The sequence below is a fragment of the Aotus nancymaae genome, unplaced genomic scaffold (genome assembly GCF_030222135.1).
Source record: "Aotus nancymaae isolate 86718 unplaced genomic scaffold, 86718_ANA_hifiasm-v0.15.2.pri h1tg000012l, whole genome shotgun sequence".
NCBI classification, from domain to species: Eukaryota; Metazoa; Chordata; class Mammalia; order Primates; family Aotidae; genus Aotus; species Aotus nancymaae.
In genome coordinates this window covers 16,935,958-16,958,760 of record NW_026988423.1, presented here as the reverse complement: position 1 = coordinate 16,958,760, position 22,803 = coordinate 16,935,958, and the positions used below count along the sequence as shown (strand labels likewise).

The window sequence follows — 22,803 nt, the reverse complement described above, 5'->3', positions numbered from 1 at the left end:
ACAGCTCCACTGTGTATGAGAAAAATCAAATGATGAAAAGCAGGACAAGTCAGTGATTAATAACAGACTAGGAAAAGTTTCCTGTAAAAGGAAAGATAAAATCATGGAAGTGATAGAAATAAGCTCAAATGGTGATTTCCTTCAAATATCTCCTATTTACAGCTGTATATTCTGTTTGTTCTGCATTAAACTACTAACGTTATTTAGCAAACATCCTCTCTACATTTTCAGATGTTTGTCTCATCTACCCCATTGGACTGTAAAGAAAAAACTTCAAAGAAGATTCAGAGATTTTCGAGATAGAGACTATTTAGTTCAATACTTTCACCTTACAGATTAAAAAATACAGCCCCAGATAAGTGAATTACTATTGCAAGATCACTCAGAACAGAAACATTATCTCCCAGGTATTGACTGTCTCAGAGCTAAATACTCTCTAACGGTCAGTGGTTACACAAATAGTTGCTCATTCCAAAACCAGTTTAATGAATCAAAATGAAAGAAAATTCTGTAAAATTATTTTTATTAATAATATTGCTTTGTTTTAGTAAAATATTTCACTGCATTTGCAGAGTTGAAGTTTAACCTATTTGGAAATAGGATTGTTGCACATGTATTGAGATGAGGTCTAATTTAGGATGGGCCGTAATCCAACATGACTGATGTCCTTGTAGAAAGGGGAAACTTGCACTCAAAGACTGACACGTACAGAGGGAAGACGATGTGAAGACACAGAGACACCATCTCCAAGCCCAGGAGAGGGAATTGGAACAGATCTTTCTTCAGAGCCCTCAGAAGGGACAAACCAACCTTGATTTCAGACTTCTAGCCTCCAGAATTGTAAGACAATTCATTTCTGTTAAGACCGCTGTGGTACTTTGTTATGACAGCCCTAGCAGACTCACACACTAACCAATAAGCAAATAACATTCCTCTTAACTTAGCTTTCAGTGCTTTGAGATCAACAGCCATTTAGGTGTAGTTCCCACTTCACTCTTGCAACATTTACTGGCTTGTGTTTGACTGCCTTGTCTCAGAAGGCTAACTTCTATTAAAAGATACCATAAGCTACTCCAATGGACATACATTGGCAAGGCAGGCCCCATATCCATCACCTTCCAGTCCTCATTCACTTATTAAGTAACAAAAAAAAGTGTTTAATTAATAACACTGAATACCATGTGCACTGCTAAGTGCCAGGGGCACCGTATGAGTAACAAACACATGGTCGCCATCCTCATACAGTTCAGGTTAGTGAGGGAGCTAAACACAGAAATCATGACGAACTAAACAAAAAAAAAAAAAAAAAAAAACAATTCTCCCTCAGCAAGTAAAAGAAGGCTTCAAAGAAGAGATAACTTTTGAGCTGGATTTTAAGATTCACCAAGTAGATAAGGGAATTCTAGGAAGAGACAATAATGTAAGCAAAGGAAATGTGGAACAGTACAGCTTGTTTAGTGAATGTTGACAAGTTCTTGGTTACAGTGGGAACATAAGTGAGAGGTAAGATTGGAAACATTAACTGGGGACCAAATTATTGAAAGTTCTTGAATGTCATTTAAGTATAAAGGAGACTTCAACCCCTTATCTCCCTCCTGGCTCCCCACAAGAAGAGAATTTTCATCTGCTTGAATCACATTTCCAGGCACTGGTTGGATCTTACTCACAGGCAGGCCTACAATGTGTTAAAAGTACCACACATGGTGTGGCTTACTCTCTGGAGCTATGCTCAGAGGAAAAATAAAACAAAAAACGAGGCAAAGCTCTCTCCTACTCCCCTACTCCCCCTGCACCAAGGAGGCCTAGCTGTCTGGTTTATACTTTTTTCTACTGCTTCCCTCCTGTGGAGGACCCAACCTGCCCATTTGCCTCTTCCTTTTCCCCTCAATTGTGCACCACTTGCTCCCTTTCCTTGAAACCTCAGACACTGGCTAGTGTTAAGAGTTGGACTTAGGGAGAGGAAGAGGCCCAGCCTATGCTTTGGGCCTTGGTCATATGCTCACTCACTTTTACCAGAACTATCTCCCTTGGATTACCAGGCAAATGTGCCTAGATTATAACATGCCATTGATCCTTTTTTTTTTTTTTGGTCTTCTCCTTCTAGAAACTTAAAAGAGCAGAGCCAAGGCAGAATTCAGGTATCCTTAGGTCAAAATGTTATGATTATACTGCTATCCTTCATATGTCTGAACTTCATTCCCTGTGTATTAAGATAGAGATTTATAAACAGAGGAAAGATGTGACAGATCTGTGGACTCCCCAGAGGTCATCCAGAGTCTCCCTCACCCTTCAGATCTCGTAAGACCAATCAAATCTCCACATTTTGTCTGAGGAAGTACAATGAATGCCTTTTCAGGGACTTGTGTGAAAGGAAACACTGGAGGACTTACACTCTCATGGTCACCTGAGGCTCTTTGCTCCTGCATCTGCTGTGTTAGTTCTGTTTAGGCATCTTCTTCCCATTCTAAACATGCTGCTGTGTTCTGCATCTCACAAACCCAGACATGGAACTCAGCCCTTTTACTTTATTGCCACAGTGCAAAGCCCCACACGTGGCATTTGCATGTATGGAACACATCACTAAAGAATATAGGGTCTGTGAAGTTTGAAGTGACTCTTAAGGAAAATTAGACAGGAAACTCTGTTAGTCCAGGACCATGCAGAGAGCCTAACCATGAGTTCACAGGTGCCCCATATTATATGTGGGGGTCTTCTCTAGCACATTCACCATGCAGAAGGAGCATAAACAGTTTGGTCCTGGAATGGAGTTCAGTGGAGGGAAGTGAGTGTAACTGAAGGAAAAGGGAACAAGGGATTTTTGGGGTGTTGGCAAGAGTGTGGTTTAAGTAACAGACCTCACCTGCTTACAGCTGTTGGTAAGAACAGGCAGGGTTTAGAAATGTGGAGATTATATGGTCTCTAGTGCCACCTGTTGCCCAGTTAAATGAAGAACGACTGGTTTGTCATCAATCGCTGTAGAACTATACACCTACAGATTAGAAGAAATGTCTGATTTTAGTGATGTTCCTCAAAATAATCTCCCAAAGCAGAGCTGGGGGCGGGGAGGGGCAGGTAGTGGGTGGTACATAAGAGGGTTGTGCAACTGCAGTAGCATCTGCTGTGGACAGCAGAGAAGGAACCAGTTTTGAAGAAGCCTCCAAGCAAGATATAGCCAGCTTCCTGTCTTCTGAGTACCTTACGACCAATGGTAATAGGCAGACTGTGATGGAAAGAACAAGGTGCTTTTCAAATTTATCTTCAAAGTCTACTATCTATGATCATTTGTATTTCTTCTCCTAGGACCTCTGTCACCCACCGATCTGATGGTGGAAATTGACAGACAAGGAGCACGAATATTTTGGACAAACCGCCACTTTAAGCCTCATGCATTTCAAAGAAATCACTTCTCTTCTAACTACAAGCAGACAGTAAAACACAAATAAAACAGCTCAGGATCAGAGGGAAGTAGGGGGAAAGTCTCTTAGGTAACTGCCAAATTTCACCCTCATACAATGAGCCCCAGTAAAACAGTGGGCCTTAATAAGCACATTCCTTTCCCTTCAGGTGCACTAAGATAGGAAAGCTAAAAGCAGACTTGTGGGGTATGCCTACAGCTGAAAAAAAAAAATGTATGGAAACAAACACAGACCTCTCCCTCCCAAATAGGTACAACAAAGAACCACAGAAGCAGCCCAAGCCTCTGGTAAACGCTCCCACCCTAAATCCTTAAAAACTCTTAGTCTGTAAAAAAGTGTGCCTCTAACCTGACTCTGCCAAAAGGTTTCTCTCAGGTTTGTTTTCTCTAAAATAAACCTGTCCTAACTGGCAAGCCACCTTTCATGTTTCTTTCCTCTTTCTTTAAATTCTTAATGACCAAAATACATGAATTTTTCTTTGATATATTCCTATTGTTACCTAGAGATAGATATATCCAATAAATGAAATTTAAAACTCTCTTCAAAAGGTTATATCAATACTTTCTTATTTCAAGGAAGGGCCATAAAAAATAGATAAAATCATAATTATCTTATGCATTCTGCTTTGGGGTGTTTTTCTTAAGAAACATGAGTGCCAAAGTTTTACTTGTTCATTTCTTGCGTTTGAAGTACTCTTGGCCTACGCTTCTTTGCCATGGTCCTTAAATACTACACAACTGCAGCCAGCCACTTTTTGGGGTTTTCCCTCTGTCAGTTTTCCAGAGGCCTACCCATTCCCCTGGTTTCTTGCTGTCATCAGCCTTAATTAGGGGGAGTTGGTGTTCAGCACCATGAGCCTCCACCAACTTGACATACATAGGCTCATTGCAGTTGGGTGCAAGCAGGCAAAGGTGGGCTTGGTGCTTATCTAAGGCTTTGGCAGCTTCACAAATTGCACGTGCTAGGCCATCATGGGTGATGGCAGTCTTCCGCATCTCTTGTAAAGCAGTGTTAACATTCATGACACCTCCAGCCTCCGTTGGCCATGATGGTGGGTTAAGGTAAAACAGGAGGTCGTATGCACTCGAGCCTCTGCCATGGCATGACTTGGCAGTGGCAAGGAAATAGTGAATTCTATTTTTAACAGAAATTTTTAAACCAAATGTCTATTTGGGACGTTGGTTTGAGAGGTAAGGTGCCCTTTTTGCTCCATCTTTTATATAAATAAAAGTGCATTCTTTGTTCTGTTTATTTTTATTTTAGATTCCTGGGTACATGTACAGGCTTGTTACATAGGTATATTGTGTGACGCTGAGGTTTGGGCTTCTAGTGACCCCATCACCCAAACAGGGAACATAGTACCCAGTAGGTAGCTTTTTAACCCCCGCCCGTCTTTCTCCTTGCCCCCCTTTTGGAGTCTCCAGTGTTTATTGCTCCAGTCTTTATGTCCAAGTGCACACTTATTTTAAACCTAGTTTCCAGACCTTGTGGTTGTCCCATCAGATGGGTATGAAGGTACCATGGAACCCATAAGGCATCTGCACAGGTACCTCTGCTCGGCCCAGCTCTTCAAAGTTCTTGGCATCCAAAACTAGGAGAAAATTGCTTTCATTCTAGAAAAGGAAAGACAATATTGAAAATTCTCTTTTTTTCATCAAACATTTGCCTGTCTCCTCCACGAGGCTGTAAAATTCCTAGTGGAGAAACCATGTTGGTCAGGCACGGTGACTCACGCCTGTAATCCCAGCACTTCGGGAGGCTGAGGTGGGTGGATTGCTTGAGCTCACGGTTGAAGACCCGCCTCAGCAACATTGCAAAACCCCATCTCTATAAAAAATACAAAAATTAGCCAGGCATGGTGGTGCACACATGTAGTCCCAGTTGCTCAGAGGCTGAGGCAGGAGGATCGCTTGAGCCTAGGAGGCAGAGGTTGCAGTGGGCTGAGATTGTGCCACTGCACTCCAGCCTGGGTGACAGAGCAAGACCCTGTCTTAAAGAGAGAGAGAGAGAGAGAGAGAGACCATGTCTTACACATCTTCATATCTCTCCCCAGCGCCTAGCACAGTGCCTCACCTATACACTCACAAAATGTTGCCTCAATTGCAACTATGAACTAAAGAAGTTCATACCTAGAGCAAAGAAATTAAGTTATTTCTATCAGTCACCTTCATAGGATTTCTTCGAGTTTAATCCTTTTGCTTCCTCCTTTCCAATCTTCTAAAAGACAGGAACTCTTTCTTCCAAGTTAGAAATGCCTCCATTTTGTGTTACTTTGGAGCTGTTCAAAGGGCAGTATTACAAGGCAGACTGAGCTCTGCCAGATCTAATTCCAGGAGTGACAAGTACATGGCATGAGGACAAAGTCCTCCTAAAGTCCATGGCAGACATCACTAATTGATCACAGCCTTTTTCTCACTGAACCCTTAAAAGGCATCAGAACCCTGCACCCCAGGCAGCCACTAATAATTAATCAAAGCTGATACTCAAAGTGAACCTGTTTGCCATAAGATTGCCCTAGACAAGAAGTCAGATGGTGAACAGTGTTATTGAGACACTGGACCAGGACTAATGGCATTGGACTTGGAGGTCTATTCACTGACATTGGCAGCACACATGATGGTATAAACGTTAGACTGGAAGTCAAAAGACTTGGATTTAAATACTGGCCTTACCACTAAGAGATCTGATGCAAGTCTACTTCAACTTCTTCACTTTACAAATTCCACATGTATAAAATGGTATCCCGCAAAGTTGTTTTGGTAACTAAATATGTGTAAAAGTAGTTCATAAATGACAAATTCCTATGCAAATATAAATTGTTATTATGGTCTTACAAACAGAACTTTAAAACAATAAAATATGGATTGAGTTAAAAGGGTATGTAAATAGGAGGGGAAGAGAAGGAGAAGGAATCAAAGTAAGTTTTCGACAGCATCAGTGTGCATCCTTGATTTATCAGATGACTCTGCTACTTTTCTTTCTGACTAGTGATAGGGAAATATATTTACCTGGTTGGGAGTGATCACCACAGAAAGAATAACCCCACCATCTTCTTCATTGGTTCCTGGTACTGGAACAAAAATAGGTTCTGAGGGATAAAAGCCATCCTTTCTCCAAACCTGCAAGTCCCAGAAAAAGCATTCAATAAAAGGCCAGTAGTTAAGTAGGGAGCTTTCTACGGCTTTTGTCACTCCAAGCACGAATTTGGCTGTGATATAGTTTGTATGTGTGTCCCATCCAAAGCTCATGTTGAAATGTGATCCCCAGTGCTGAAGGTGGGGCCTGGTGGGAAGTGTTGGGTGATGGGGGCCAGTCTCTTATGAACAGCTTAAGCACCATCCCCTTGGTGATAAGTGAGCTCTCACTCTATTAGTTCATCTGAGAGGTGGTTGTTTTAAAGGAACCTGGCACCTCCTCCTCTCTGTCTTGCTCCCACTCTCTCACCATGTGACATGAGTCTCCCCCTTTGCCTTCTGCCATTGTACGCTTTCTGAGGCCTCATCAGAAGCTGAGCAGATCCTGGTACCATGATTGTATATCCCACAGAACCATGAGCCAAATAAATAAACCTCTTTTCTTTATAAATTACCCAGCCTCAGGTATTTCTTTATAACAACACAGAACAGACTAACACAGGCTGTCAATAGAATATTCCAAAAGTAAAAGAATCAGGCCTACTGACTTGAATATAAGAGAAAGAGAGATTTTGTAGTCCCAGATATTCCATCACCGTCAAACACATTTGTGTAGCTATAATTTCCCATCAACTTTAAACATAGGTGTCCCAACAACCCTAATCCCACAGTTGCTCGCAAAATAACATCAAGATCAAACAGATAACTAATTTTGCTGTGCTTCGGGCCCGTTTGGATTTCCTAGAAGGAATATGCCCTTAACTTAGATGATTTCATAGTTCTCAAACTTAATAAAAGAAAATGGCTGTGCTGCTTAAATGTTGAAGAATCTTAAGAGCTACTTTAAATAAAATAAATTCTAAGGGAAGAACAGGTCTCTGAAAAGTTCAAAAAGGAAAGAGATTTTCATCACCTTCAATGTCTTATTCACCACATCAACCTTGATCAGAGAATCCCCCAACAAATGCCGAAAGCCACAGCCGTAGAAGAAACGATACTTTTTGCCATTGAATTGTGCATAGTTGATCTGAGGAAATTCAATGCCTCCTTCCTTGTCTAGGTCCTCCTGATGTAGATTTTCATGAGAGCACCAGATCTAAGAGAGATTTCAAAAGGTTTTGTAGTGGTTGCTTAATTTTTTTTTTGAGACGGGCTCTTGCTCTGTCGCCCAGGCTGGAATGCACGATCTCAGTTCACTGCAACCTCTGCCTCCCGGGTTCAAGCAGTTCTCTGCCTCAGCCCCCCAAGTAGCTGGAATTACAGGTGACCACGATCACGCCCAGCTAATTTTTGTATTTTTAGTAGAGACAGGGTTTCACCATCTTGACCAGGCTGGTCTTGAACTACTCACCTCGTAATCCACCCACCTCAGCCTCCCAAAGTGCTGGGATTACAGACGATGGTTGCTAAATTCTTATTTTCCTCTTACATAGGTCATGAGGCACCTAATACCCTATAAAAGTTTGTGACAGGGCTTGGGAACTGAGGTTCTATGTCATTTTTGAATATTATTCCTCTTTCCATCATATATGTGGATGCATAATGATTATCAAGTTTTATTAATAAGCTATCAAGTGGCATAGAAGAGGGACATATGCTTTTCATTCTTCGAAAGCTAAGGCATTGACAGCCACACAATGATAAGCCTGTGCTAAGCACATATTATCTAAAAGGTAGCGACTGCAGCTGGACGCGGTGGCTCACACCTGTAATCCCAGCACTTTGGGAGGCCAAGGCAGGTGGATTACCTAAGGTTAGGAGTTCGAGACCAGCCTGGCCAACATGGCAAAACCCCATCTCTACTAAAAATACAAAATCATTAGCCGGGCATGGTGGCAGGTGCCTGTAATCCCAGCTACTCAGGAGGCTGAGGCAGGAGAATTGCTTGAAAATGGGAGGCAGAGGCTGCAGTGGGCCGAGATGACACCACTGCACTCCAGCCTGGGTGACAGAACAAGACTCCATCTCAAAAAATAAAATAAAAAATAAAAGGTAGGAATTGCTAATGCTAAGCTCAAATGAATAGACATTCCACAACCATTAGACATTTGCATATCTCTGTTTCAAAGCACAGGAAGGGTAGATAAATACTGTGTTCATTACCACTGTTTATGCAATTCTTGTGCAAGCAATGTTACATGATCTTACCCTGCTCAAATGCATGTTATAAAAGTTACTGTGTACCAAACATTTTGGAAAACCGCTGATGAACAAAGTAACACCACTGAAGTTCAAAGTCTTAATCTAATGTCTGTTCATAGAATACCTTTCCATCGGCCTGTTTCACAGCACTGGCTGAAGTATAGGACAGTGGACTCAGGTTGTCTCCCTCAGGGGCATTCAAACTGACATTTAAAGGCAAAACAAACCTTCGAGGGAAAGATCTGACTGCTGAATTATAGACCTGTTTGGGAAGAAGAAAGAGATGAAAATTGTCATTCATATGATAACATCTAACTTTTGACCACTCAAAAATTTAACTACTAATAGCCTATTGTTGACTGGAAGCCTTACCAATCACATAAACAGTTAATTAACACATATTTTGTATGTTATATGTATTACATACTGTATTCTTACAATAAAGCAAACAAGAGAAAAGAAAATAAGAAAATGTTATTAAATGCCAAGCATGGTGGATTAAGCCTGTAATCCCAGCACTTTGGGAGGCCAAGGCAGGTGGAACACCTGAGGTCAGGAGTTCGAGACCAGCCTGGCCAATATGGCAAAACCCCATCTCTACTAAAAATGCAAAAATTAGCTGAGCATAGTGGCAGGTGCCTGTAATCCCAGCTACTTGGGAGGCTGAGGCAGGAGAATCACTTGAACCCAGGAAGCAGAGGTTGCAGTGAGCTGAGATCACGCCATTACACTCCAGCCTGGGTGACAGGAGCAAAACTCTGTCTCAAATAAAATAAAATAAAATAAAATGCTATTAAAAATCATAAGGAAAATTTATTTACTATTCATTAAGTCATAGTAGATCATCATAAAGGTCTTCAGTCTCATTGTCTTCACATTGAGTAGTCTGAGAGGGAGGAAGAAGAGGGGTTGGTCTTGCTATCTCAGGAGTGGAGAGGTAGAAGAAAATTTGCATATAAGGACCCAGACCATTCAAATTCAAGTTGTTCAGAGTCAACTGTACAACATCTGACCCCACAATCCCTCTCCTAGGTATACACTCAAATGACATGAAATCACCACCTCATGAAAATAGCTGCACTCTCATGTTCGTTGCAGTATTATTCATAATAGCCAAGATATAGAAACAACCTAAATACCCAGTGACGGATAAATTGATAAAGAAAATGTGGCATATACACACAATGGAGTATCATTCAATTTTAGAAAAGGAGATCCTGATGTCTTCCACAACATGGATGGACCTGGAAGACATTATGCTAAGTGAAACAGCCAGACACAGAAAGAAAAATATTGTATGAGGCCAGGCGCCAGTGCTCACAGCTGTAATTCCAGCACTTTGGGAGGCCAAGATGGGCAGATCATCTGAGGTCAAGAGTTCGAGACTAGTCTGGCCAACATGGTGAAACCCAGTCTCTACTAAAAAAACAAAAATTAGCTGGGCATGGTGGCACACGCCTGTAGTCCCAGCTACTCAGGAGGCTGTAGTAGGAGAATCGCTTGAACCCAGTAGTGGAGGTTGCAGTGAGCCGAGATTGTGCCACTGTACTCCAGCCTGGGTGGCAGAGTGAGACTCATCTCAAAAATAAATAAATAATAAATAAAAATATTGCATGACCTCATTTTTATGTGGAATTTTTTAAAGAAAATCTCAAATACGCAGAAAAAGAGAATGAAACAGTGGTTACCACCAGAGGGGAAAGGTAGGCAAACGGAAGATGTAGGTCAAAAGATACCAAACAGTAGATATGTAGTATGAACAAGTCTAGAGGTCTAATGTACAAACGTAAGGAATAAAGCTAATAAGATTGTATTTCATTAGAGTTTTTGTTAAGTAGATTTTAACTGCTCTTGTCACACAAAAAAGTAACTATATGAGATGTTAGATGTATTAATCTGCCTCACTATAGTAACCATTTTACTATTTACATGTATACCATAACATCATGTTGTAAACCTCAAATATATACAATGAATTTTATTTTTAAAACAAGAACAAAAACAAAAACTGACAAATGGATTCCAACATTTATAGAAATGCAAAAGGCCATGAAAAACCCAGGCAATCTTAAAACAGAAAATAGATAAACAACTACAGATGTCAAGACCTACCATAAAGCTACAAGTAAGCTTAGTAAGGCATAAGTAAACTTAATAAGTACTATTTTACAAACATTTTAAAAGAAAACTATAGCTAAAAAATAAAGCTACAGCTAGAAACAATTTATATTACATACTTCGAGGAAAAACTTTACTTTGGATTCAGTATCAGGAAAAAGTGAATCCCCTCAACTAGGTGAACTGATTGATAGTCCACTTTGCTATCCCTCCTAGTAAACTTTGTTTGGTGCTTAAGTGTAATAAGGAATTATCACGTTTTTTTTTTTTTTTTTTAAGACAGAGTCTCGCTTATAGTACAGTGGTGCCATCATACAGTGGTGCAATCTCGGCTCACTGCAAACTCCACGTCCTGCATTCAAGCAATTCTCCTGCTTGAGCCTCCCAAATAGCTGGGATTACACACGCCTGCCACCACACCTGGCTAATTTTTTCATTTTTAGTAGAGACGAGGTTTCACCATTTTGGTTGACTAGACTGGTCTCGAACTCCTGACCTCAAGTGATCTGACCACGTCAGCCTCCCAAGGTGCTGGGATTATAGGCATGAGCCACCAGGCCACATATGCTTTTAAACACATATCTTGGCTCTCTTTGCCATGCTTATTTATTAGGTATTAAATAAGCTGTTTCAAATTATTTTTAATATTAAATAAATAAATGATGAAGCTATGTCTTCAATGCTTTAAAACTACTCTCTCTCTCGCTCATTATTTGCCACAAGAAGACAAGAGAAACATGTAATTCCTATGTTGGGCACGATGGCTCATGCCTGTAATCTCAAGACTTTGGGAGGCTGAGGTGGGCAATCACTTGAGGTCAGGCGTTTAAGGCAAGCCTAGCCAACATGGTGAAACCCCGTCTTTACTAAAAATACAAAATAATTAGCAGGGTGTGGTGGCTTGCACCTATAATCCCAGCTACCTAGAAGGCTGAGGCATGAGAATCGCTTGAACCCGGGAGGTGGAGGTTACAGTAAACCAAGACTGCACCGTTGCACTCTAGCCTGGGTGACAGAGCAAGCCCTGTCTGAAAAAAAATAAAATAAAATAAAAAAGAGAGAGAGAGAGAAACAGAAAGACAAACATGTAATTCTGAAGCCAAAGACAGATCTTGGAGTTCAAATTATTCTGATAGCTCCTTACAAATTCTAATGTTTACCTGATCAAGCCCTTCCCCAGTCTTCCTGAGATTCTGTAACTGGTAAACATCTAAGGCTCTTCCATCATCTTGACAGCACAAATCAATTATAACACAGCCCTGGTCCTCAAAGGCATTGATTTGATGAAATGTAATAAAAGGTTTGCTGTAGTATCTGCCTGGAAGAAGCTGCAGGCAGGGGAAAACACACACAATGAGAAAAAAAAAAAAATGGTTTCTTTCTTTTTCCCTTTCCTTTGGGAAACAGGTCCAAAAAGTTCAAAATAAGAAAATTAGGAGAATTTTCTCCTCTGAAGTGGCAGGTCTAGTAGATATAAAAGTAGAATACAGAATGTAGAAGCAAATATGCTTTGATTTAAATGTTGCTTGCTTAAGCATCTCATCTCACATTAATCAATGAACTGGGGCTATTCGATATAGACCAATCAATTGTTACAACAAACTTAAAAACCCTCATGAAATATAGCCCAATGTTTTGAAGGATACGTAAATCCTGGATTCTAACTGCATGGTTAAATAGAAAATATTGCTACTCCATATGCTGATGATAAGTTAAGTGACTAACTTTTTGAAAAGTGCAGTCATTACTAAATTTTTTTTGTAATGAGATCTAGGTAAATTTAAGATATTATCTCTTTAGAGAGGTAAAACGTAGGCAAATATAATAGTGCTATGAATCTGGAGTATAAAAAGATATTCAACCAACATGCTTGGACTTTAGTAGGATTGTCATATTCACGTATTAAGAAGCCAGAGAATCAACTAATTAAAGTATTACTGCAAATGTTACAGAACATTTCTCCACGAACAACACCCTCTTTAGCAACTATTATGATATGGAAAAAATCCATGCTAAGAGAGTTTCCTGGATGTCATTTTAATTGAGTCAGATCATTAAAAAGATAAAATCATTTTCTATAATTTTCTAATATGCAAAATCCACTGTACTAATTAACAAATAGCTAGTTCAACCTATAGAAGTAGGTAATATCCTTGATTAAAAGTGTCTTATGCAAAGAATGCCCAGGGAAAATTTAAAAAATCAATTATATGGAAATGTGCCTTTGTGGCCAACAATTTTCATGATAAATATACTCAAAATACTCCACCTGTCCAGTGTGTTTATCCACCACATGAAACTGTGTATTACACTGGGGTTCCCAGCTTATCCCATCTGAAAAGGCTTTTCCCCGAATTTTAGAAGTGGCAATTTTCCACAGATTCATCTTTAGAGGCTGTTCAATGAAGATTATATAGTTCCTTGTCATTCCTAAAAAGTTCCAGCAAACAATAAAAATGTTATTTGGCAAACCAGAGTTGTCTGAAATGTGACAGTTACAGGAACTTGTCTGAATGCCTGGACATGTTACTGCTGCCCTAAACAAATGCCAGCTGGAAAATACATGTTTACTGTCTCTCAGCTTTACTATACATATTTCCTGTTCCTACATAGAAAAGGGAACTGCTTAGAATAGCTTGGGTTGTATATTCTCAGCTTGCTTTTTATCTTTTTTTCCTTTTCTTTTTAAATTGTTTGGTTTAGGAACAAAGTAAAAAAGCATAATAAAGTGCCCTTTATAATCTGTACACGTATCCCTTAATCTTCTTCCTGTTTATACTGGGGGTAACAATCCAGGGGCAGTTTGGCTATAATGATTTAAAATACAGAAAATAAATATTCTGAGTAAAAGCTGAAGCAATCTATACAGAATATAAATTTCCCCGAAAAAGATAGTCAAGACAACCTTTTCATGTATGATTACTACTTGTGGGTTTTAAGGTTGCCTAAAATTTTAAATTCTATCAATTAATTTTTTAGTAATTGTTTATACTAAAGCAACTACAATACAGCTTTTCAAGCAGTCAGCTGGCTAGGGTCAGGAGTATGTGACCAAACAGAATAAACGTAACTGGCATTAAAATGCAACCTTGGTCTCATTATCACCATAGTCTGATAAAGTATTTGTAAGGTTTGAATGAAGCAAGCGAGGTTCGAATGAGGCAACTGAGGCCAGTTATTAGAATAAAGAAACTTAATCGGCTCCTGGGCGAGGTTCTGCGGTCCGACAGGAGGGGCCAGAGAAGTCGCATGGACTCCTCTCAGACGTGGGGTTTTATAGGGAGTGAAGGAGCTCAATTGGTTGTGGGAGAGCAGGACTACTATTGGGTAAGGTTACAAGCCTTTGTTTGCATACAGGACTTGGTTGCTATTGGTTAGAATTACTCGGCTGCTATTGGCCAGAAAGACTCGGCTGCTATTGGCTAGAAAGACTTGGCTGCTATTGGCTAGAATCACAAGACCCTGCTTGCATACTGGGTTCTTTAAGGGAAGGCCAAGCTGTGCGAGAAGGGGAGAAGGGAACATACCCGAGCATGTCCGAGCTTTTGGACGAAAGCGGGTGCGGCGGGGGGCGGGCGGTGCGTCTGAGCTCCTAGCAAGGCAACCGGCCTTACACTATTAACATAACATTTGCCAAACTAGTCCTTCTGCTACAGCAACATCAAGGCAGGGCCCACTGAAATTTGACTTATATCTGGACTCACCAAAGCTATGGTAGTAAGAAGGTGTCCTCTTTTCTGCAGAAGCAATAGAACATATCACCTGGGCTCCATGGATTGTCTCCCCAAGGTCCACCTTCTCTGGAGGAACCCGAATAACCTTATAGGAGAAACCTGAAAAATGGAAAATCCTATCTTAACTGTTTTACGTACATTCTAGATGAAAAGACAATCCTTGCACTTGTGGACTTGGCAAAAGCAACTAAGAGATTTATGCAATATGCATGACACTCTTAATTCCTGAAGGGTTATTTCAAACAAAGATTTGGATCTTAAATATATGTTAGTTCTATGAAAATAATTAGCTAAGGTTTTGAAACAGCACATCCAAAGTGATCAACCAATGATTCATTGTATTGCAATGCTAATTTCATCTCTAATTCATAGGAAACATTAAGATAGCAGCCAGGAACATCCTCAAATTCTGTTCCTTCCCTCCCATCCCCCTATTCCAACAACTATAGTCTCCATTTGCACTCATGTCCAACTCCTTCCCTCCAATCCTCTGGACCCTTAGGGTTCCTCTGGATTCCGTCCCATCCTGTCTCATCAATATTCTTTCATGCAATCATTCATCTGGCTATTGCTTACTAACTCTTCAAGAATCAACTCAGATGTCCACTCCTCAAGAAATCTCCCCTGACTCTTCCCCAACCCAAAGGCATTTGGTGCTCCTACTGTACATCCTCATTACATTCTATGTAGTCATAGCACATATCTCATTGTACTATAATTTCCTGCTTATTTATCTGCTTCCCAGTATAGTTCTTTATTTATTTATTCTGCAACTACTACTTTTTGAGCACCTACTATATTCCAGACACCATTCTGAGTGTTCTTAGTACCATATTCTAGGCACTTGTATACAGAAATACGCAAAACAGACAAAAATTCCCCCATTCCTCCTCCTTCTTCTTCATTTTTTTCAAGAGACGGGGCCTTGCACTGTCACCCAGGCTGGAGTACAGTGGTATCATAGCTCATTGCAACCTCAAACTCATGGCCTCAAGTAATTCTCCCACCTCAGCTTCCCAAAGTGCTATAATTACAGGTGTGAGCCACTGTACTCAGACAAAATCTCTTATTTTGGAAAGCTCAAATTCTTTTAAATCATATAATAAGTAAAAATACAATGCATCAGATGACAATGAGAGCTATAATGGAAAATAAGCCAAGGAATAAGGATCAGGAGTGATCATATGAGGAGTAGGGGCTACTGTTTACAACTTTAAATATGCTGGTCTGGAAGAGCTTCACTAAGTGGGTAACATTTGAGTAAAGACCTAAAGGAGGTGAGGAAGAAAGCCTTGAGGATGTCTGGGAGAAATGCATTTCAGGTGGAGGGAAAAGCAAACGCAAAAGTTCTCAGCCAGGAGCACAACTGGAGTGTTTTAAGTATCAGCAAGGAGGCCAGTGTGGCCCTTCATGATAAGTGAGGAGGAGAGTCTAGGAGATGAAGTCAGAGAGGTAGGGGTGGGTTAAAAGGATAACTCTGATGTTACAGTGCTGAAAAGAAACTGAAGTGGGGCAAGGGCAGAATCAGGGCAATTAGTTAAGGGGCTATTGCAGTCATTCAAGTGAGAAGGGATGGTGACTCAAAGTAGATGGAGGTGGTGTGACTCAAAGGAGATGGAGGTGACTCAAAGTAGATGGTGGCCATGGAGGTGGTGTGAAGTGGCTGGATTTTTGACATATTTTGAAGGCACTGCTCAACTTACTTTTTTTGTTGTTTGAGACAGGATCTCATTCTGTCACTCAGGCTGGAGTGCAGTGGTGCAAGCACGACTCACTGCAGCCTCGATATTCTGGGCTCAAGCAATACCCCACCTCAGCCTCCTGAGTAGCTGGGACCACAGGCATGTGCCACTATGTCCAGCTAATTTTTGTATTTTTTGTAGAGATGAGGTCTTTTTATATTGTCCAAGCTGGTCTCAAACTCCTGAGCTCAAGCAATACACCCACCTCAGGCTCCCAAAGTGCTGGAATTATAGGCATAAGCCATTGCACCTGGCCCTGAAATTACTTTTTGATCAACTGATGTAAGAGATAAATTAAAGGATGATTCTACAGTTACTGTCCTTAGCAACTGGAAAGATGGAGTGAGTATCTCCTGAGATGGAGAAGACTCACTTTAAGGAGAGAAAGAAATAAGTCAGGCACAGTGATGTGTGCCTACAGTCCAGCTGCTTGGGATGATCCCTTGAGCTCAGGAGTTCAAGTCTAGCCTGAGCAACATAGCAAGACCCCATCTCTAATTGAAGAAAGAAGAAGAAGGAAGAAAAAGGAGGAATGAGGAAGAAAAAGAAGGAAGAAAGGAGGGGAGGGAGGAAGGGAGGGAGGGAGGGGGAGAGAGAGAGAGAAGGAAAAAAGGCAGACAGGCAAGGAAGAGAGAAGGAGGAGGAGGAGGAGAGGAAGAGGTGGTGGTGGTAGTTTAGGAGAAAATATTGGGAGTCTGGTTTTGGACAAGTTAATTTCATAGCCTATTATACATCCTAGGAAGAATGCTGAGTAAGCAATTGGATATAAAATACTGGGGATGTCTAGGTTGGGGATATAGATATGTTTTGAGAACCCACTGTATACAAAACATCATGCTTTGTACATTGATGAGAAAAATATTAGACAAGCTCTATATTCCAAGAGTTCTTTATTATTGTCTCTAACATTAGTCTGAAGAACATATAAGTATTAAAAACTAACTGGATTGATTAATGTTTATAGGATTTTTATTAATTTTAAAAAGTCTTTTAAAAATATCTTGAAAAGCTAAAACAAAAGCTTTTTACTTCCTAAAGGTAGCAATTACTAGCAAGTATTTTACTGTATTACAGTGAGACTCACTAAGTTTCCCCCAGATATCTACCAGGTAGTCAAGCTCCCTGCAGTTGCATGCACATTGAGTTTCAGGTCAAAAACTTCTCACTGAACCAAATAATCAAGTGAAGAAAAAAAAGGACACTCAGTGTTCGTTGGGATTATGAGAAGATAAAGAGAAGAATTTCCTGTCTCAGTATTTGGATTATTCAATTCACGGAATTTAAACACATTAGTTAATGAACTGTTCAACTGAAATTCTTGAAAGCATTAGGCAAGACAGACACCCAGGAAACACCCAGCAGAGGAATGTCCAGAAAGATCGGACCTGCCCAATACTGTGAGTTGAACTCTGGGAGACTCTCCAGGAGTTTGCATAAACAGCGAACTGAAGCAAAGTAAAAAGCACAGGCTCTCATGATTGGTGGCTAGGTTAATCAGTGAGGTCCAGGGGCCACTTGCACCAAGATCACCCAGAGACCATGTTAAAATGCAAATTCTTGGCCCCTTTCCAGTTCTACTAAACCATCCCTGAAGACGAATGAAATCCAGATCATTCTATCTACATTCCAGATGATTGTTGGGCACACTAAAGGTTGAGAATCACAGATCTAGTTACTATTATTTTAGAATAGGTAATTTAGGCTGGGTGCAGTGGCTTGCACCTGTAATCCCAGCACTTTGGGAGGCCACGGCGGGCAGATTACTTGAGGTCAGGAGTTAAACCAGCCTGGCCAACGTGACTGAAACCCCATCCCTACTAAAAGTACAAAAATTAGCCGGGCATGGTGGCAGGCACCTGTAATCTCAGCTACTTGTGAGGCTGAGGCAGGAGAATCACTTGAATCTGGGAGGTGAATGTTGCAGTAAATTGAGGTCATGCCACTGCACTTCAGGCTGGGTGACAGAGCAAGCCTTCATCTAAAAAATATATATGTAATTTAGAAGGGAGAAATAGTGTTTCTTATATTACGACTGCGTTACAAAATTATCTACTTGGTTAACAGAGTTAATTCATTATGAAATGGATTTTTTTAATGATCAAGATAGATGGAATGAAAACTGCTGGGTTCCTGGATCCATTTTGCTTAAACATTTTACTTAGAAGGATGTTTCCTGTTTCCTATAACAGTGTTGAAGAATCCATCCTTACCTGAGATCAAGTAATAAAGAAAGGAGAGAGAGCTGCGTGTAGAGGTACCCAGGACACCCTCTCTCTACTCAAGCCAGTAAAAAACAAACCTGTAGTATTCATCTTTATATACACTCAGAGATGTAAATACAGAGAAATACAGAGGAGCAAGCCACAAAGCCAATTACATACCAAAGTTATACCATTAACCTATACAAAGATTTCATAGGTTGTAGATGGTAGATTGATAGCTAAGAGAGAAATAGTCAAAAATATCTAATGCAGTAGTCCCCCCTATATATAGGGGGGACACGCTGTTTTTTTCCTTTACATATATACTTATGATAAAGTTTAATTTCTAAATTAGGCACAGTAAAAGATTAACAATAACTAATAAAATAAAATAATTATAACAATATACAGTAATAAAAATTGTGTGAATGTGGTCTTTATCTCACAAAACATTGTAATATATTCAGACTGGATAACTGAAACTGTGAAAATGAAACCACAGATAAAGGGGGTCTACTATACTTACTTACACATCCTCTTCAAACAGGGAGAGACATGTGTATTCAAGTATAGAACCTGAATTTGCATGCCCTTAGAAGAGTGGATAGATATGTGAAAAGGCCTTAACAAGCAGAGAAAGACATGGTGATCAGGTGAAGACTGAATATTAAAAAAATACCGATAGAGTCTTCTGCACTCCGTGATGTATAACTAATGAGATGGTCTAACAGTAACCACCAAGCAAGCCTTTGTGTGTGACTCTAAGCTTACTAGAGCAAGTTATTTAGACCTCCTCAAGGCTCACAGCCTTTGTCTGTAAAACCAAGGTAATATCAGCATCTTTCTCAGAGATTTGGCACAAGGATCAAATGAGAAAATATGGAGAAAAATGCTTAACACCAGCACATAGTAGATACTCAATAAAAGTTAGCTATCATTATTAGCTATCAGAACTTTAAGGAGAAAATTGGAGACCAGGAAAGAGATGTGACTTAAGTAGTCGTGCATGCAACCCCACTATGACCTTAACTTACTTCGTAGTGTATTACTTTCACGGTAAAAATAAATTTCTTCCCTATATGATAGACAATGTACCTTCCCTGTATCTCTTCACTGCAACATTCTAAATTTCTTATACTTATAATATGGTATTTCTTTAAAATTCCAGTTTGAGGCTGGGTGCGATGGCTCACGCCTGTAATACCAGCACTTTGGGAGGCTGAGGCGGGCAGATCATGAGGTCAGAATTTCAAGACCAGCCTGACAATATGGTGAAACCCACATCTCTACTAAAAATACAAAAATTAGCTGGGCATGGTGGTGTGTGCCTGCAGTCCCAGCTACTCAGGAGGCTGAGGCAGGAGAATCACTTGAACCCCGGAGGCGGAGTTTGCAGTGAGCTGAGATCATGCCGCTGCACTCCAGCCTGGGCAACAGAGTGAGACTCCATCTCAAAAAAAAAACAAAAAATTCCAGTTTGAGAAATATGTACTGGAAATTCCTACAATGCTTGTGAGACACAGGCACAATGAAATATAAAAATGTGAGTTAAACTAAAAAGATCAGATAGAAAATCAGCTGCTAAGCATAGGTGCAAATAGACCATAGAACAGATACTTAATGATAATTTGTATATTTTAAGTTGAATAATGCTATTTTAGAGAGTTCCTTCCAAACTTCTCAAATGATGCTTCATATATTTACATCTTAACTATAATTGAACCCCGAGAAGACAGTTAACACCCAACAATTTCTTTTCTCTCACTTTATTTTTTTTTTTTTTTTTGACACAGGATCTGGCTGTGTTGCCTAGGCTGAAGCGTAGTGGTGCAGTCATGGCTCACTACAACCTCAAACTCCTGGGCTCAAGGAATCCTCCCACCTCAGCCTCCTAAGTAGCTGGGACCATAGGTGTGCCCTATCACATCTTGCTAATTTTTTTTGTTTTTGCACAAAATGGGGTCTCACTTTGTTGCCCAGGCTGGTGTCGAACTCCTGGGCTCAAGCAATCCTCCTGCCTTGTGCTCCCGAAGTGCTGAGATTACAAGTGTATGCCACAGCGCCTGGGCTCAATTATTTCTAAAAAGACCTCTACTGCAACTTTACCATATGGCCCAAAGGAGTTCCCCATATTGTATGCTGTTCCATCTGGGTCATAATGAGGGTGCGCAGTTGCTCCATTCACAGCAATAAATTTGCTCCAATCTACCTGCAAATTTGAGACCATTTGGAGATTTTTAATGGGCAGATCTCTATTTATATGCATACATCGTAGAAATATCAAATGTTTTTTAAAATATGATATGAAAACTGCAATGTAAGCGCTTATTTCTTGCCTCTGAGAAATAAAAATTATTTTTTCTACTAAAAAAATCAAGACTAAAAACAACAAACAAAAACTCACCACCACTACTAACAACAAAACCACCCTGAATAAATTTGTCTAGTAGCACAGGAAAATTCAAAAGAAGCATAAGAATTAAAATTTAAAATCTAGTCTAAAATTTTCTTTTCAATTAATATGTTATGTGAAGGCAATACAGGTATAGACAACCTCCAGTCCAACACTAACTAACAAGAACAGCAACTAGCTAGAGTAGATCAGTATAATTCTATTTCTCCTTTACCCTAGACTTCAGATATTTAGGTCTAAGGAAGAAGTTTAGAATTATCTCTAAGGAAAACCAACCCACAGGCCATTCTAATCAGCCCAGAGCATAAAGGTGACCTGCATCAATGAATAACTTTGTTTTTGTTTTTGTGTGGTTAAGGCTCCAATTTCTTCTTGTTATGTACTAGATACTCTAAAAAGTATTTCAAATGAAAAAAAAATGTTAGGGTCTATTTTATTCATTTTGTTAACCTGTACTTTACCTTTTCTGTTTTTTCCAGAGTTTCAATGTCCACTTTATTCATAAAGTTGGTCTCAGTAGAGAGGTAGTAATCACCCTTGTACTGCACATAGTTGACATTAGTGTTGTCAGTCATGGCTGAAACCAAACCCCAGAGTTATTTAAGTACCACAGCTTACTATAGCAGATGCTAAGCACACACTCAAAGGGAGAAAGCAGTTACAACATCCTCTTACACACACAAAAAAAAATCTTTCAAGATTTATGTTTGTATAGATGGTCATATATCATAATAGTTTAAATAAACATGACTATCACCTGCAACTTACCCGGCAGCTCAAACCTGGACAGAAAACGTTCAAAAACATTCTTGCAGGGATCTGGGAGAGCCAGTGTGCCAAATTCTGAGATTACGATTCGGTTTTGAGCACTATTAGCCTTATATGTATCGCTCTGGAGAAACTTGCTCCTGTATGTCACTGTGCCCTCTGCCATCCTGAACTGGTGAAGCAATGCCATCCCATCAAACCAATGATTGTATCTTCAAACAGGAGAAAATAAATAAATAAATATTAGTAAGAAAACATGGGGTAAAAATGAGAGACAGAGTTATAGATCTTCATTTCAAATATAAAGATAAGGAAATGGGGCAGGTTCCCAGCACAATCTGAGTAGTCAGATAATTTGAAATTATGGAAGGATAACATTTTGGGTATATCTTAGGTATAAAAGGAAAGAATAATTTACATTCTCCTGACCCTTACCCCTGTCGAGAAGACCCTCACATTTTAGGAAACTCCTATGATGGTGAATCCTAAGAAAATTCTGATCTTTACTCCATGACTAAGAGAATAGCATGAGAGGTTATGGGATGCCTGACATTTACCAAATCAGAATAAGTTCCAGGCCAGGCACAGTGGCTCACACCTGAAATTCCAGCAATTTAGGAGGCTGAGGTGGGTGGATTGCTTGAGACCAGCCTGGGCAACATGGCAAAACCCCATCTCATTAAAAAAAAAAAAAAAAAAAAAAAAAAAAGAAAGAAAGAAAAGGAATGAGTTCCTAAGCTTTTAGAAATAGTTATTTATCTTCATATCTTGTAAGTGTAATGTTTCCATTTACTTTAAAATTTTTCAACTTTATCAAGATTATGCAAAAGTAGACAAATAAGATGACTGTCCTTCCTAGATAATCGTTCTTGTCCATATGATTACACTAGAAATGATCTACTTATATAGTTGAACATTGAAAACTGTAAGGAAAAGTTTGTGGCTTCACTTTTTAAATGGTTTATTATATGGTCTCTTCTTTCATATGCTTAACACATTGAATTCTTAATGTTCTCAGTATGGATAAAGAAAGCTAACATCATTGTCTTAAAAGGCAATGATTCCTGAAAACAGAGACTGGAAGAGATATTTGTACACCCATGTTCACAGCAACATTATTCACAATAGCCAAAGG

At 39.8% G+C, this 22,803-nt stretch overlaps 1 protein-coding gene across 5 annotated transcripts in view; it reads right to left on the bottom strand.

Moving 5' to 3' along the window:
- Positions 1–1,349: 1,349 nt before the first annotated feature.
- The window catches only part of BCO2 (beta-carotene oxygenase 2), a 34,705-nt gene continuing 13,251 nt past the window's right edge, over positions 1,350–22,803 (bottom strand). For all 5 annotated transcript variants that reach the window (XM_021671130.2, XM_021671128.2, XM_021671129.2 and 2 more), the window contains 10 exons: positions 21,669–21,880; positions 21,362–21,477; positions 20,594–20,696; positions 14,515–14,643; positions 13,080–13,240; positions 11,971–12,138; positions 8,817–8,954; positions 7,464–7,646; positions 6,425–6,535; positions 1,350–5,029 (listed from right to left, as the gene is read on the bottom strand). In XM_021671130.2, coding sequence (XP_021526805.1) covers positions 4,916–5,029; positions 6,425–6,535; positions 7,464–7,646; positions 8,817–8,954; positions 11,971–12,138; positions 13,080–13,240; positions 14,515–14,643; positions 20,594–20,696; positions 21,362–21,477; positions 21,669–21,880 — 1,435 coding nt within the window. In that variant the 3' untranslated portion in view covers positions 1,350–4,915. The remainder of the gene's footprint in view (positions 5,030–6,424; positions 6,536–7,463; positions 7,647–8,816; positions 8,955–11,970; positions 12,139–13,079; positions 13,241–14,514; positions 14,644–20,593; positions 20,697–21,361; positions 21,478–21,668; positions 21,881–22,803) is intronic.